We start from the raw sequence: 14,726 nt of genomic DNA, 5'->3' as shown, positions 1-14,726 counted from the left end.
TCTTCAACAGTGTGTGGCTCCAAGAAGCACTGTTATGCATTTTGTTCACTTTTTACAGACACTGTTACTTTGTACTTGTCCAATGTAATAGATATATCTCATACAACAATGTAACATTAACGTGTGGAACAAAAGGACAAAAACATTAGCAATACAGGCATAGATAGCTATGTGAGCTGCTGTGCTTTAATATTACACTCACTTTTTAACATAATGTCACGCTAGGTAAGCCTGAAGAAAAACACAATTATCAAACTTACTGCTTCCACATATGTAGCTGGATAGTTGTGAGATTATGAGATAGCGAAGCCTTCTTTTATACAAAGCTGTGCTCCTCTATGGACACACTTCTGTAAGTACACCGTTAAAAATTGATTTTTCGCAAGGGACCTTCATTTTATGGCACAAGATCTTTTATGTATTGCTGTGTTCTGCTCCTAGAGCCGCTCCGAGATCCTTATGGCAGGGATCCATACTATGACAGACGCTCGGACCCTTACATGGACCGCCGTGAGTACAGCCGAGAAAGAGAGCTCTACAGAGAAAAACCTCCACCTGAATATGAAAGAGAAAGAGAAAGATTTGGGAGGGAACGCTATCCACCAAGAGAGCGAGATGGAAGGTAGTGCCTCATCAACCCCTATTTTCCAAGTTTTTAGAAGTGTTCTGCATTTATATGTAAAATTGTTCTTGCTTTTGTTTTCTAAATTAAAGCGTACTACTAATGGGTGAGGAAAGGTTCTCTTTCCTTACCTTACCATCAGTATGTGTCAGTCGGGCGAGGTGATCTCTATTAATATAAATTATTTTACATTGTTTTTAACTTGACAGTGTTAAAGCATCTAAAAACTAAAGATTAGTTCTGTTTTAACTAACATAGTGAGAATAGGTAGCAGCACGGTGGTACAGTTGTTAGCGCGTGTGCCTCACAATAAGAAGGTCCTGGGTTCGATCCCCGGGCTCGGGGTCTTTCTGTGTGGAGTTTGCCTGTTCTCCCCGTGACTGCGTGGGTTCCCTCCGGGTACTCTGGCTTCCTCCCACCTCCAAAGACATGCACCTGGGGATAGGTTGATTGGCAACACTAAATTTGCCCTAGTGTGTGAATATTATCTGTGTTGGCCCTGCGATGAGGTGGCGACTTGTCCAGGGTGTACCCCGCCTTCCGCTCAAGTGCAGCTGGGAAAGACTCCAGCACCCCCCGTGACCCCGAAAGGGACAAGCGGTACAGAATGGATGGATGAGTATAGGTTGTATTCAACTGACTTCATGACCGGCTCGTTAACTCTGCGAGGCACTAAGTGGTGGGCCAGCGAGCGTCTGTTGTCATAGCGCTCAGGGCGGTATTTTGCCTTTCTCAAAGAAAAAATGCCTTAGTCTGGTGATGTTTTAGGCACGAGTTTGCAGTGATCACTTCGTTAAAGGTTTGATATAACTTTAACGTTTAGTATTTCCCATTTAAATATTATTTTGATATTTATTTGTATTTCTTAAAACACATTTTTGTTACGAGCAATTGTAAATGAAGCTTGAGCACATACACAACTTTGAGATGTATAGTTATATTTTGATAACGGGGGAAAACGCATGTACTCGTAAACGACAGCGTACAACAAAAACGGCAACAAACATGACTAGACCAGTGGCGTGCGGTGAGGTTAATGTCTGGTGAGGCACGACTGCATCATCACATCCATCCATCCATCCATTTTCTACCGCTTATTCCCTTCGGGGTCGCGGGGGGCGCTGGAGCCTATCTCAGCTACAATCGGGCGGAAGGCGGGGTACACCCTGGACAAGTCGCCACCTCACCCAAGGGCCAACACAGATAGACAGACAACATTCACACTCACATTCACACACTAGGGACCATTTTAGTGTTGCCAATCAACCTATCCCCATGTCTTTGGAGGTGGGAGGAAGCCGGAGTACCCGGAGGGAACCCACACAGTCACGGGGAGGACATGCAAACTCCACACAGAAAGATCCCGAGCGCAGAATCGAACCCAGGACCTTCGTATTGTGAGGCAGACGCACTAACCCCTCTTTCACCGTGCTGCCCTGCATCATCACAGTCAAATTTAAAAACATATGAACCTGCAGTGCAGGTGTACCTAATGTTGTGTCCCTGCGGTCGTTCGCGGCTCCTGCAGCGCGAGCATTGTTGTTTTTGCACTTTTTGGCTTCTTGTTAAGTGACTTTTTTTGGGTGATTCGGTCTGGCACGTGGAGGGTTTGGGTGTGGGCTTTGGTTGGTGTGGCCGCGGCGCTCCCGTCGGGGGTGCATTCTGCGGCGGAGATGCTTGGCACCAGGAGGCGGGGTTATGAGACGAGCCTCACACAGTGTGTCTTTGCAGCAGTATTATGAATGCTCAGCACATTACACACATACAGTTGTTGACAAAATACACTGGACATTATATACCTCAGCTAACTAAACTATGGAAATGTATAATATAATTCATATAGCAATACGGTCTCACTGCACAGCAGCTCAGCAGTTAGCCGAGTCATTGTGCACAATCCATGTTGAGGCACAAATCAGTGACGTGCCTCAACTGGCTGCTGAATACCGCACCGTCTCTTCTCAGTATTTGAACGGCAAATGTGAAAATAAAAATAATCTAAAACTGGTGAAGTTAAATGGAAAATAACTTTAGTATAATCACTGGATACATATAACAATTTAATAAAAACATTTTTCTTTTTACTTTTTTTTTTCTTTCCATGATGGCAGGTGAGGCCCCGCCTCCCCTGCCTCTAGTGACGGCACGCCACTGGACTAGACATAAAGTTAAATCATGAAATGCAATCTTACCCGAGCAAAAGTGATGCATATTTATCTGGGAGCGTCTTGCTACCAATTTCCTTGACCCAGTCACACACAAAGAAGTTGTAGACTTCCATGTTTTTCCAAACTTCCATCTGTTTTGCTGTGTAGAATGGTATTTGGAGCACCAGATAGTTCAACATGTCTGGGAATGTGACAGACGGATATTCCCTCGACAAATCTTATTTTGGTAATGTATAGGGATAGATTCGGTTGCATAGTTTGCATTTTTTGCTCGCATCTGCTTTTAGTGGTAAGATCTGGGCCCCTTGCGTACTCAAATAGGTCGCACTCTGTTTGCTGCAGAGTGGCCATGTTGGTTTGTTGGCACAACACTTTGTTCATTTTCAATCAAAAGTCACGTGTCCGAAAAATCTATCTAACAGCAAATGAAATAAGATGAACATGGAAAAATATTTTACATTATTCAGGGTCTCCCCTAAACTGCCAAAATACCTGTGGTGGTGGGGTTGTGGTTATGGGCACAATGACATCATTGAGTAATTTGCTATGACGATATGGTTTTCTTTAAAAAGACTACAAAAATGTACAAACCTGTTTTTATTATTTAGTATTAACATTTTTTTTTTTTTCGTTATGCCATATTTTCAATTGGTACCGCTTGTTGTACAAGATACTTTGTTGAGATTTTTTTCAAGTGTTTACAGACTTTTATTGACTTTAAAAAAATTTTAAAACAGCTAAAAAATACATCTAGCATCTTCTTCTGGTGTTATTATAGAATGTACTCGTGTTTAGAGACTCTACTTCTGTCCCTCGGTGTCCCTGACAAAAAAGGCTAAAGCAAGCATGATGTCACACTTGCTTCGCGCTGTTGCTCTCGTTGGACTTTCTCTTCTTAAAAGCTGCCACTGTCCTCTTACGCTTAATATTTGCACATTTTGTACATGGCTGTCCGCGGGTATATCTGCAATATGTATAAAAATCACATACACATCGCAGACATGCTGACAACGCTCCAGACAATGGCGTGCGTTTTGTTTACATTCGGTTTCGGTAGCGTGGTTTTTGATGATCAAAGTATTTTTTTGGTGGTCAAGTTTTCGGTACATCACTTGTAAATAGAACACAAAAATAGGCTACATATACGACTTGTCCAGGGTGAACCCCGCCTTCCGCCCGAATGCAGCTGAGATAGGCTCCAGCACCCCCAGAGACCATGAAAGGGACAAGTGGTAGAAAATGGATGGATGGATATATCAATTCATACTGTAAAGACCAACTAATGTTAATGTTTTATGTTCGTGTGGTTTGGATTTTCAATTCATACTGTAAAGACCAACTAATGATAATGTTTTATGTTCGTGTGGTTTGGATTTGGTGTCAGTTTTTCCCATGTTTACAAACACACCATCCGTGCCTGAAAGGTGATTTGCGGAGAATGAGGAAGCGTTGTTGTGTGTCCGGCGGGGAAGCGAAGACTCAAGAACATGATAGTGTTTTCATGGGAGGTAAAACCTGTTGGAATTGTGCCGTTGTTTATCATAGGATTGGTAATAAAACTTAAAAATAGCGTCAGACTTTGATTTTTTTTCTGGGGGCTACAATATATTTTAATTAGTTTTCAAGTACAAATAAAAGCCCTTATTTTCAAGGTGTGGCGGTAATAAAAAATGCTGTGGCGTCGTGCCACATTCAATTACATTGAGGGGAAACCCTGATATAACAGTAAAACACATAAGAAAAACATAAAATAACACTGCAAAATATTTTACAGTCCCGTTGTAGGGATGGGAATTGATAAGATTTTCCCAGTTCCGACTTTTGAGTAACCTGCGAAATCCACCTTCTGGCACTTTTCCAGCGTCCATCCTTTTAGCTGGCTGTGGGCTTTGGCAAATACCACACATTTTGAAAATTGCCTTTTGTTTATTGCTGGTTTGCGGGCACTGATTCGATCATGGAGGCCATTTCAAGACAGAATTCTACAAACTGTTCGAGTTGACACGGAGACTTGACCAGGCCTAGTGGAGCTCTGCTGCAGTGGAAAGGGGTCTGGCTTTGACATTTTTGAGCCTACAAACGGTCCTCCCAAGCAGTTGTCTTCAAATATTTTTCTTATTTTTTGCAATTGACATTGAGACACATTGAAGGTGTCTGCCACCTTAGCAGTGGATCTGGTCTTCAGCCTCTTGATAATCAACGCTTTGGTCTCAGGGTGAGTCTTAGTCATATTGTCAGTTGCTGTGAAGGTCTGGTGTGCTGGGGTTCTTTTTTTACACGCCCATTAGTTGATTGATCGATGACTGATCACAGGGGAGGCTGTAATCTAAGATTGAGTGCATCATATGACAAGGTGACAAGACTTTTGTCCTTGCAAAAACTGACTCGGTGAGCTCTACCAAGCTGTGAATGTTAGAATGCTTTTCCGCAGTTTCGTTTTAGCACCAGAAAACTATTTCAAAAGCTGTTGGGAATAAGATTAGCCATTTCTCGTAAAAAAAAGAAAAAATTACTAAACATCTTTGAGGGGCATTTAAGGTCAACTTGTACACAAGCGACACAATTTTTATCAGGGACTGTACATGTTCAAAATAAACTTAAACCAACCAATATTTCAGGGATCCTCACAAATAAACCTTACAATGTATTAAATCTATAAACTGCTATAAAATTGAGTAGCTGGTGAGTTATAATGTAGCGAAATAGCATATTTTTACCAATTTTCCCAAAAGATTTCCTATATTTTGAAATGCAAATGTTGATGCTCCTCTTAGACACACACAATAAAGGTAAACCCAAAGCCAATGGCCACATAACAGCCCAATCCAGATCCCTCAAAAAATACTCCAATGACAATTTCAATTTAAAATTAGATGAGTGGGACTGGTCCCCTGTGCTCGCGAGCAACCTGGTCGATGTTGCTTGGGATCGCTTCAAAACGGCGTTCCTAAAGATACTAAATGACATGGCTCCCGTGAAAACAGTCAGGATCAAAGATTTTTAAAAAATTACATTAACGACAAAATAGAGGAAAACACAAATAAGCCACGTGAGCTCTGGAAAATTCTCAACAACCAGCTTCCTGGTTGCAGCCAGAAACTTAAAACCAGACTCACCAACATCAGCATCAAGGAGGGTGACTCCCTCATTACAGACAAAATGGAGGTAGCTAGCAGACTTAACATCTTTTTCACCAGCATAGCCGCAACTCTTGTCAACAAGCTGTCCCACCACTCTGGTCGCTTTGGTGTAGAACACATTAAAGCCTTCTACAGAAAGCTAGGAGTATCAAACGATGATTTCAAATTAGAAATGGTCACAGCTGATGAGGTGTTTAAAAAATTGAGCGCGCTCCACCCTAACAAGGCCACCGGCCTTGATAATATTCCCTCCAGATTCCTCAAGGACTCTGCATCCATCATTGCCCCGATCATCACGCACATAATAAACCTATCAATTACACAAGGCCAAGTACCAAAAGATTTTAAGATAGCAAGAGTAACTCCCCTCTTTAAAAAAGGAAGCAAATTGGAACCTGGCAACTACCGACCTGTTTCTGTTCTCAGTTCCATTTCGAAAGTAATGGAGAAAATAGTTTATGAACAGGTCGATAGTTACCTTGCCACTAATAAACTCATGTACAAATTCCAATCCGGCTTCAGAACTAACCACTCCACTGACACATGCCTTCTCTATCTGACCGACCACATCAAACATGAGGTGGACGCGGGCAAATACTGCGGCATGGTCATGCTGGACCTTCAGAAGGCCTTTGACACCGTTAACCACGCTATACTGTTGGATAAGCTCAGAGCAATCGGATTTAACAAAACCTCATGGAGCTGGATGCAATCTTACTTGGAGGGGAGGGAGCAGGTGGTAGAGGTGAACGGCACCGTGCCCCCCCCCCTCTCGGTGAGCTGTGGGGTCTATATTGGGACCTTTACTGTTCCTAATATACATAAACGATATGTCATCGGCATGCGACTGTGAATTGTTTTTGTTTGCGGATGACTCTGCCCTGCTGGTATCCGACAAGGACAAGTCACAGGTGGAGAAAATCCTCAGTGCTGAGCTCTGTAGAACTTGCACCTGGCTCGCTGACAACAAGCTATCCATACACTTGGGTAAAACGGAATCCATCCTGTTTGGGTCCCACATCAACCTTAAGAAAGTCAATGACTTCACTATAAAAGTGGGTGACATTGTTATCACCAGGAAAGATGAGGTCACCTACCTAGGTTCCATTCTAGAGGCTAACCTTTCCTGTAATAAAATGGCAACCAAGGTAATCAGAAAGGTTAACCAACGAACGAGATTTCTCTACAGAATCTCCTCTCTGGTCAACAAAAGCACCATGAGGATTCTGGCGGGAACTCTCGTTCAACCCTTTTTCGATTACGCATGCACCTCCTGGTACCCTAGCACCTCCAAAACCCTCAAATCTAAACTCCAAACATCTCAGAACAAGCTAGTCAGGTTACTTCTAGACCTCCACCCCAGATCCCACCTCACTCCTACCCACTTCTCCAAAGTGGGCTGGCTCAAGGTGGAGGACAGGGTTAAACAACTTGCACTGAGCCTAGTCTATAAAATCCGCTACACCTCCCTGATACCAAAGTTAATGTCAAACTACTTCCTTAACGTAAATGACCGCCATAACCACAACACCAGGGGGAGCTCCACTAACCATGTTAAACCCAGATTCCGAACTAACAAAGGTCTTAACTCATTCTCTTTCTATGCCACATCAATGTGGAATGCGCTCCCAACAGGTATAAAAGAAAGGGCATCTCTATCCTCCTTCAAAACGACGCATAAAACATGTTGCTACTGGTCCGACGTTTTCCAAAACATTTTAAAATAAAACAAACTTAAAGCCTTGTCCAGCTGTTTACTGACATACTATTCAGGTTTAGCTGATTTTTGCTGCAAATGAATATAAACTCCAAATGTTGGTTATCAGCCTCCTTGACTACTACTAATCGGTATCAACCCTGAAAAACCCATGTCGCCGAACTGTAATATAATTGCCCAGCCCTTTGTGCCAGTCTGAGGCAATGAATGCTATTTGTCTTTGTCTTCCATGTAGATCTCCACCGGCACCACATCTTCGTCCAGGATACAGAGAGCGAGACCGAGACTTTCACGAGAGAGACAGAAGTGGAAGCCGTGATCGAGAAGACCCTTTTGGCAGGCCCAGTTATGATAGACTTCCCTATGAGCGCTCTGCCCTCGACTGTGGGCCTGAACGCTATACCCATGGTTCTTCACCATTCGGTATGTTTGCAAATAGATATTTTACTCCTTAATTTTTTTAATTTAATTGTTTGTTTCATCCCAAAAACTCATTACTATCTCCCAATAGACAGAAGAGGTTACCCAGAGGATAGAGGGCCCCCAACTGCACCACTTGCACCCCCACCTCAACCACCGCCACAAGTCGAAAAGAAGCCTGAAATTAAGAACGTGGATGATATTCTGAAACAACCTGGAAGGAAATCCAGGCCAGAGAGGGTATTTACTCTTGCTTTGTTTGGTGTTGAATCACTTCATTTTAGTGCTCATTTGACATCTTTGTCATGACAGATTGTCATCATTATGAGAGGGTTTCCTGGCAGCGGAAAGAGCCATGTCGCAAAGCTCATACGGGTTAGTGGTATCACTTTAGGACACAGAAATACCTGAATACTTAAATGAAAGTAATAAATCTACTTCACCCTTGTCTGCAATGCAAAGGACAAGGAGGTGGACTGTGGCGGCGCTCCACCGAGAGTTCTGGTTTTAGACGACTATTTCATGAGCGAGGTTGAAAAAGTCGAGAAAGACCCAGACACGGGGAGGAGGGTCAAAAGAAAGGTGAGTGTCACTTATTCGTTATACACATGCAAATCCAGTATATTGTCCCCAACAGCATGACCGATAAATACTGTAAAACCAAATATGACTCAGATTTTTTAAATCATGGGTTGTCTTATGTTTAACCTCTAGCGAGTTAATACAGTGCATGCAAACCAGCAGGTGAAGAAATGTTTTTCTTTTTCTTTAGCAAATCAGCTTTATTTGTTCCTTAATTGTTTTGAAATTATGTTGAACTGTATCGTCCTTATTGAAATGAAGTTATATTCTATCACACACACCCAAACCAAAGTGAGCAAATAACAGGCGTTATGTTGCCAATTTTAAGATGGTGGTCATCAATGAACAGTCTAACTATCAAGCAGCTAAGAAATAATGGCAACAAAATATGAGGAATCAAATATTCCATCTTATATATACGATCTTCCCACATGCAGGTCAGTACAGTGAGTTACAATTGTAACAAAAAACGCTATCTTGTTTTCAGGTCCTCGAGTACGAGTATGAGCCGGAAATGGAGGATACCTACCGAAGCAACATGCTAAAGACTTTCAAGAAAACTCTGGATGACGGCTTTTTCCCTTTCATCATAATAGACACTATTAATGACAGGGTTAACCATTTTGATCAGTTCTGGAGCGCTGCTAAAACAAAAGGTTTTGAGGTGTGTTGTTTGTACATGCTGCCGTAAATCATGTCACGGTATTATGTGTTCGTTGATATTTTTGTTTTGTCAAAGGTTTATATTGCTGAAATAACTGCTGACACCCACACATGTGCAAAGAGAAATGCCCACGGACGCTCACTTAAGGACATAACCAAGGTCTGTAAAGTTAGGCTGCTTTTATAAGAATAAAAATTTAAAGGCTAAGTGTGGTTGTCGTGTCATCTATGCAGATAGCCAACAACTGGGAGTCCACGCCACGTCACATGGTCCGCTTGGATGTCCGATCCCTGCTACAGGATGCTGCTATAGAAGAGGTAAATTCTCCCTTTTGGATTTATTAGTGTGCCTATAATAGAAATGTTGAAATTCAATTGGAGGATAATTGGTAACATGGGTTCTTTCTAATTGCTCAAACTAATATAAAAACCCTTTGTTACTAGGTGGAAATGGAGGACTTTAATCCTGAGGATGAGCCAAAAGAAGCCAAGAGAGAGGAGGAAGAAGAGGGTGACCTGGTAGGAAATTATGCGCTTTTTACATTCTTGTAGTTAATAGAATTATTCACCACTCTTTGTTCATAATTAATAACATTATTTTATTAATCTATCAGGTTTTTAATTCAGATGTTTTTTTTGATCATGCCAATAATGCAATTATTGGGTGTGGTTATTGGAATAGAGTGACACAATAACAGAAACCTTCCAAGATACTCTGCTGTTAGGATGTAGTCATTTGTATTTTATTCCGGGGACAACCGAAAGTATTAACCAATTAACAGGGAATTATTGTACAGATGATGGAAATGCAGCCTGACTATGAAATATTGCTGTAGATTTGCTGCTTGTGGTATACACTGAAGCTTGTTGAGGTGGTTTGTTTACACATTTCTGTTAGGGCTGCACGATTATTTGTCTTTAATCCGCAATCTAATGAATTAATTAGGACGATGTTAAAAAAAATAAAAATTTGTTAAATCGACGTTGTCTTGCACCTCCAAGCGAAGCTCCTCCTTCCTGCGAGAGTGTTCTCCACTCCAGTCTGCATAGACATATGGAGCTCCCCACACACGTCAGTATTTCCCATTTATTGTTGCCCACAAATAAACACACAAATATACACTATCGTTCAAAAGTTTGGGGTAACATTGAAATGTCCTTATTTTTGAAGGAAAAGCACTGTACTTTTCAATGAAGATAACTTTAAACAAGTCTTAACTTTAAAGAAATACACTCTATACATTGCTAATGTGGTAAATGACTATTCTAGCTGCAAATGTCTGGTTTTTGGTGCAATATCTACATAGGTGTATAGAGGCCCATTTCCAGCAACAATCACTCCAGTGTTCTAATGGTACAATGTGTTTGCTCATTGGCTCAGAAGGCTAATTGATGATTAGAAAACCCTTGTGCAATCATGTTCACACATCTGAAAACAGTTTAGCTCGTTACAGAAGCTACAAAACTGACCTTCCTTTGAGCAGATTGAGTTTCTGGAGCATCACATTTGTGGGGTCAATTAGACCCCACAAATGTGATGCTCCAGAAAGAAAAAGAGAAATTTCATCTGAAACTCGACAGTCTATTCTTGTTCTTAGAAATGAAGGCTATTCCACAAAATTGTTTGGGTGACCCCAAACTTTTGAACGGTAGTGTATGTGTATATATATATACTGTATATGTGTGTATTTACATATATATATAAACTGTATATGTATGTGTATATATATATATATATACTGTATATGTATGTATAACATACATACATACACAGTGGTACCTCAGTATATGATAGGACTAGGCCTAATATGAATGACGATGGTCAAATGATACTGAAGGATCGATGTGCTACGAATCACAAGGAGTGATACTCTGTACCTTGATACTTCTCTACGGCGAACATAAAATTGCGTGCAAAGTGTAGAATGTCATGTTTGCTGCATGTTTCAATAATGCAGGAACAGCAGCTTTCAGCAACACAGGAACTCTTTGTTTACAACTTTGCAGGATATTCGCACTTGCTCCTGTCTGCGCCAGTACTTTTGTTTACATTTATTGTTCCACTCTACCGCTAAGACTTCTGGGTAATATAGTTACTCTGCATGTACCAACACACAGAAAACCTCCAACCACTTTTCTAATTGCTAAGAACTACAATAGTAACAGATTATGACAGATTCTACAATATGTATACAAAACATTCAGTGACTACTACCAATAATGTATTACTTATTCATTATTATCCAACACCTTCCTTACGTTCACACAGGAAGTAAAGTTAATTTGAACATGTAAAAGTTATGTACTATCTCATAGGTCAAAAGGCATGGAGAAGGCGTAGGATTGAAAATAAGATGTGCTTCTTTCTACTCCTTTTCAGATATGTTAAAATGTAATTGAATAACTGTATTTGATCAACAATTTTGCATATGGATCAACATACATATTTCACCAGGAAGGCGAAGTGTGGTACAGGAAACATTTGTGGAAAACAGCTTTTTCATTGGCCTGTATAGCACATTGAAGAAATAAAATAAACAAGAAACCATCCAAAAGTGAAAAATAGAGCAAAGGACAAAATGTAATGAGAAAAGGCTGACATGTTGATGCGAACAATGAATAAAAACACAAAGATTAGTCTTTAAGTATATGTATAACATTTCTTTAGCCTTTTATTAGCCTGTCTCATTACAAATAACATGATGCTATCAGCAGCCCCCACCTTTTTGTCTTTTGTAGTTTTACCAAGAAATCCTAATCGAAAATCAAGTTTTCAGAGCACAAAAAAAAAGTGAATGTTATTTTTGGCCAAAATCGTGCAGCCCTAAATTCCATACATTCTCAACAATGCAAGCATGCTTTTATAATGTTTTGGATTATACACTTTGAACCATAAAAGGGATGTCTGTTAGATCAGTCTAGCTGTTAACTGTCATTGCCCCCTTCTTTTTAACAGATGCACAATTGTTTGGATACAAAAAACATTTTTTGGAAATATGTACAATACATGTAACTTTTGCCTAATTTTGTCAATTGGGAAATATAACACCTAGCTGCTGTGTGGACAGCACTATTTTCCCAATTAACATGCGGAAAGTTCATCTAATAATTTGTAGTTAAACTGTAGCTAATAGCGATTGTTTGTATGCAACCATTTTATTTGTGTTCGGTGTTCCAGTTTGATAGTGATTGGTGCAGCACAAGACATTGCTATGACTTATCTTTAATATTGTTTTTAATGTCTGACTTTTAAATTATGAAACAAGTTTCATACGATTTTCAATTTGCAGCCTTTGAGGCAGATGTTTCACATTTGTACCAAATAATTTTTTTGCCTGTGTCTCAACAAAAGATTGGCGATATTCATTTTGTTATACCCAACAAACTTTTTTGAACACAAAATATAAACCCATTTTCAAAATGAACCTATTTGAGCTCAAAAGAATTATCAAATACTGGGGCCCTTGAGGACCTTTTAAAATGTATTTTGTATGTCTTTTAGGATGTACATTGAATTCTGAACTATTTAGTACAGATACCTTACGTTCAAAAATCCCTCCAGACCCCCACTCATAAAAACGGGCAGTGTCCCATGCACTTATATATATATATATATATATATATATATATATATATATATATATATATATATATATATATATATATATATATATATATATATATATATATATATATATATATATATGTATATATGTATGTATATATATGTATGTATATATATATATGTATGTATATATATGTATATATATATATATATATATATGTATATATGTATGTATATATATGTATGTATATATATATATGTATGTATATATATGTATATATATATATATATATATATGTATATATATATATATATATATATATGTATATATATATATATGTGTGTATATATATGTATACATATATATATGTGTGTATATATATATATATATATATATGTATATATATATATATATATATATATATATATATATATATATATATATATATATATATATATATATATATATATATATATATATATATATATATATGTGTGTGTGTGTGTGTATATATATATATATATATATATATATATATATATATATATATATATATATATATATAATAAAATTGTAACATTTTGTTGTATGATTTTTATCACTGGAAACATGACAAAATGTTCCTTTTTAGGACTTTGTTGATAGTCGTTTAATACTTCCTGTATTTTGGTAGAATTTCAAAGTTGACATAATGGGGTATTTTTTTGTTTACTATTTGCTCTTAAATGCAAAGAACAAAGCATGTGGGGCTTTGCTTCTTAAAATGCTTCATGTTTCGAACATTACAGTAAGTACTTCAGTACTACAGAAGTCAAGTTACTAAAATGTATTGTTTGTTCCACTGTGTCCTTGCACACAAAACAATAGTAAAATACATATCGCTGGGTTGCAACCACGTGACCTCGATTCACTTCCGCTTTTGCTTGGTGGGCAAACAATTCAAAAGCTCCCATTTATTTAGCAGCAGTATTGGAAAGTGTTAGAGTCAACTATAAAAGCCAGATATCATCAGGAAATAGCTGAATGTGATAGATTGGAGCTGTACAGTCTTAAGAAGAAAGACTTTTCATAATATTTTAGAGTCAACATCCCCTAAGTAGACTTCCAACTATCTGGCCGCCTACAGAAGAAGGCACATCATTTATTTTCATAAGCTATGAAAAACAAAATTGTACTTATTAAATCGTGCATAGGTAAGTAGGTATTTGATGGCATTGAGTAATCCGATCATTGTTTATTGGTGTTGTCAAGCAATTTGCTCATAACATCAAATGGATCAAATTTGTTTTTGTAGTCGCTCTTCTGTTGCCACCCAAATATTTTGCTGTCATAATTCGCCGCCTGCAGCTGCATTAATCGTGTAAAGTTATTTTTTTTTTCTGAAAGTTTAGTTGCATTTTTAAGTTGCTTTCCTGTTGTCCAGCAGTATCAAGATTAGGGATAGGCACCTTTCACATTTAATCCGATACGGTACCAATTCTGATAACTGGGAATCGAGACCAGTACTGAACAATACCAATTGAAAGTAATTTGGTATTTGTTCATGTGATAATAACTGTTCATTGTTTCATGATAAAATCTTTTTTTTATTCAATATTTAACATTATACTGATAAGTGTGCTGTTTAGTTATATCTGATTTTCTTACAGTTCTGAGTCTCATTTGTAAGTACTATATAGTAGACTTTGCATGCAGTTGCAATTCCTAGCAATTAGATGGCAGTATTACGTAGGCTACGGAGCACTACACAGAAGGCAGTTTTGCAGAGCAATGAGATTAAACCAACACATTGAAAGTGTCAGGATGTAAATAAGGTGACCAAAACTAAAAAAGTTTCTCTTTTTTGAA

At 38.7% G+C, this 14,726-nt stretch overlaps 1 protein-coding gene across 1 annotated transcript in view; it reads left to right on the top strand.

Moving 5' to 3' along the window:
* The window catches only part of ylpm1 (YLP motif containing 1), a 45,846-nt gene that overhangs the window by 24,063 nt on the left and 7,057 nt on the right, over window positions 1–14,726 (top strand). Inside the window, exons 9-17 of the mRNA XM_062044535.1 lie at window positions 442–622; window positions 7,883–8,070; window positions 8,159–8,307; window positions 8,380–8,442; window positions 8,530–8,649; window positions 9,137–9,313; window positions 9,389–9,472; window positions 9,547–9,630; window positions 9,757–9,831. Of these exons, the coding sequence (XP_061900519.1) occupies window positions 442–622; window positions 7,883–8,070; window positions 8,159–8,307; window positions 8,380–8,442; window positions 8,530–8,649; window positions 9,137–9,313; window positions 9,389–9,472; window positions 9,547–9,630; window positions 9,757–9,831 (1,121 nt within the window). The remainder of the gene's footprint in view (window positions 1–441; window positions 623–7,882; window positions 8,071–8,158; window positions 8,308–8,379; window positions 8,443–8,529; window positions 8,650–9,136; window positions 9,314–9,388; window positions 9,473–9,546; window positions 9,631–9,756; window positions 9,832–14,726) is intronic.

This window comes from Entelurus aequoreus, linkage group LG04 (assembly GCF_033978785.1).
Source record: "Entelurus aequoreus isolate RoL-2023_Sb linkage group LG04, RoL_Eaeq_v1.1, whole genome shotgun sequence".
Classification (NCBI taxonomy): domain Eukaryota; kingdom Metazoa; phylum Chordata; class Actinopteri; order Syngnathiformes; family Syngnathidae; genus Entelurus; species Entelurus aequoreus.
This window is presented reverse-complemented; position numbering and strand designations above follow the sequence as displayed.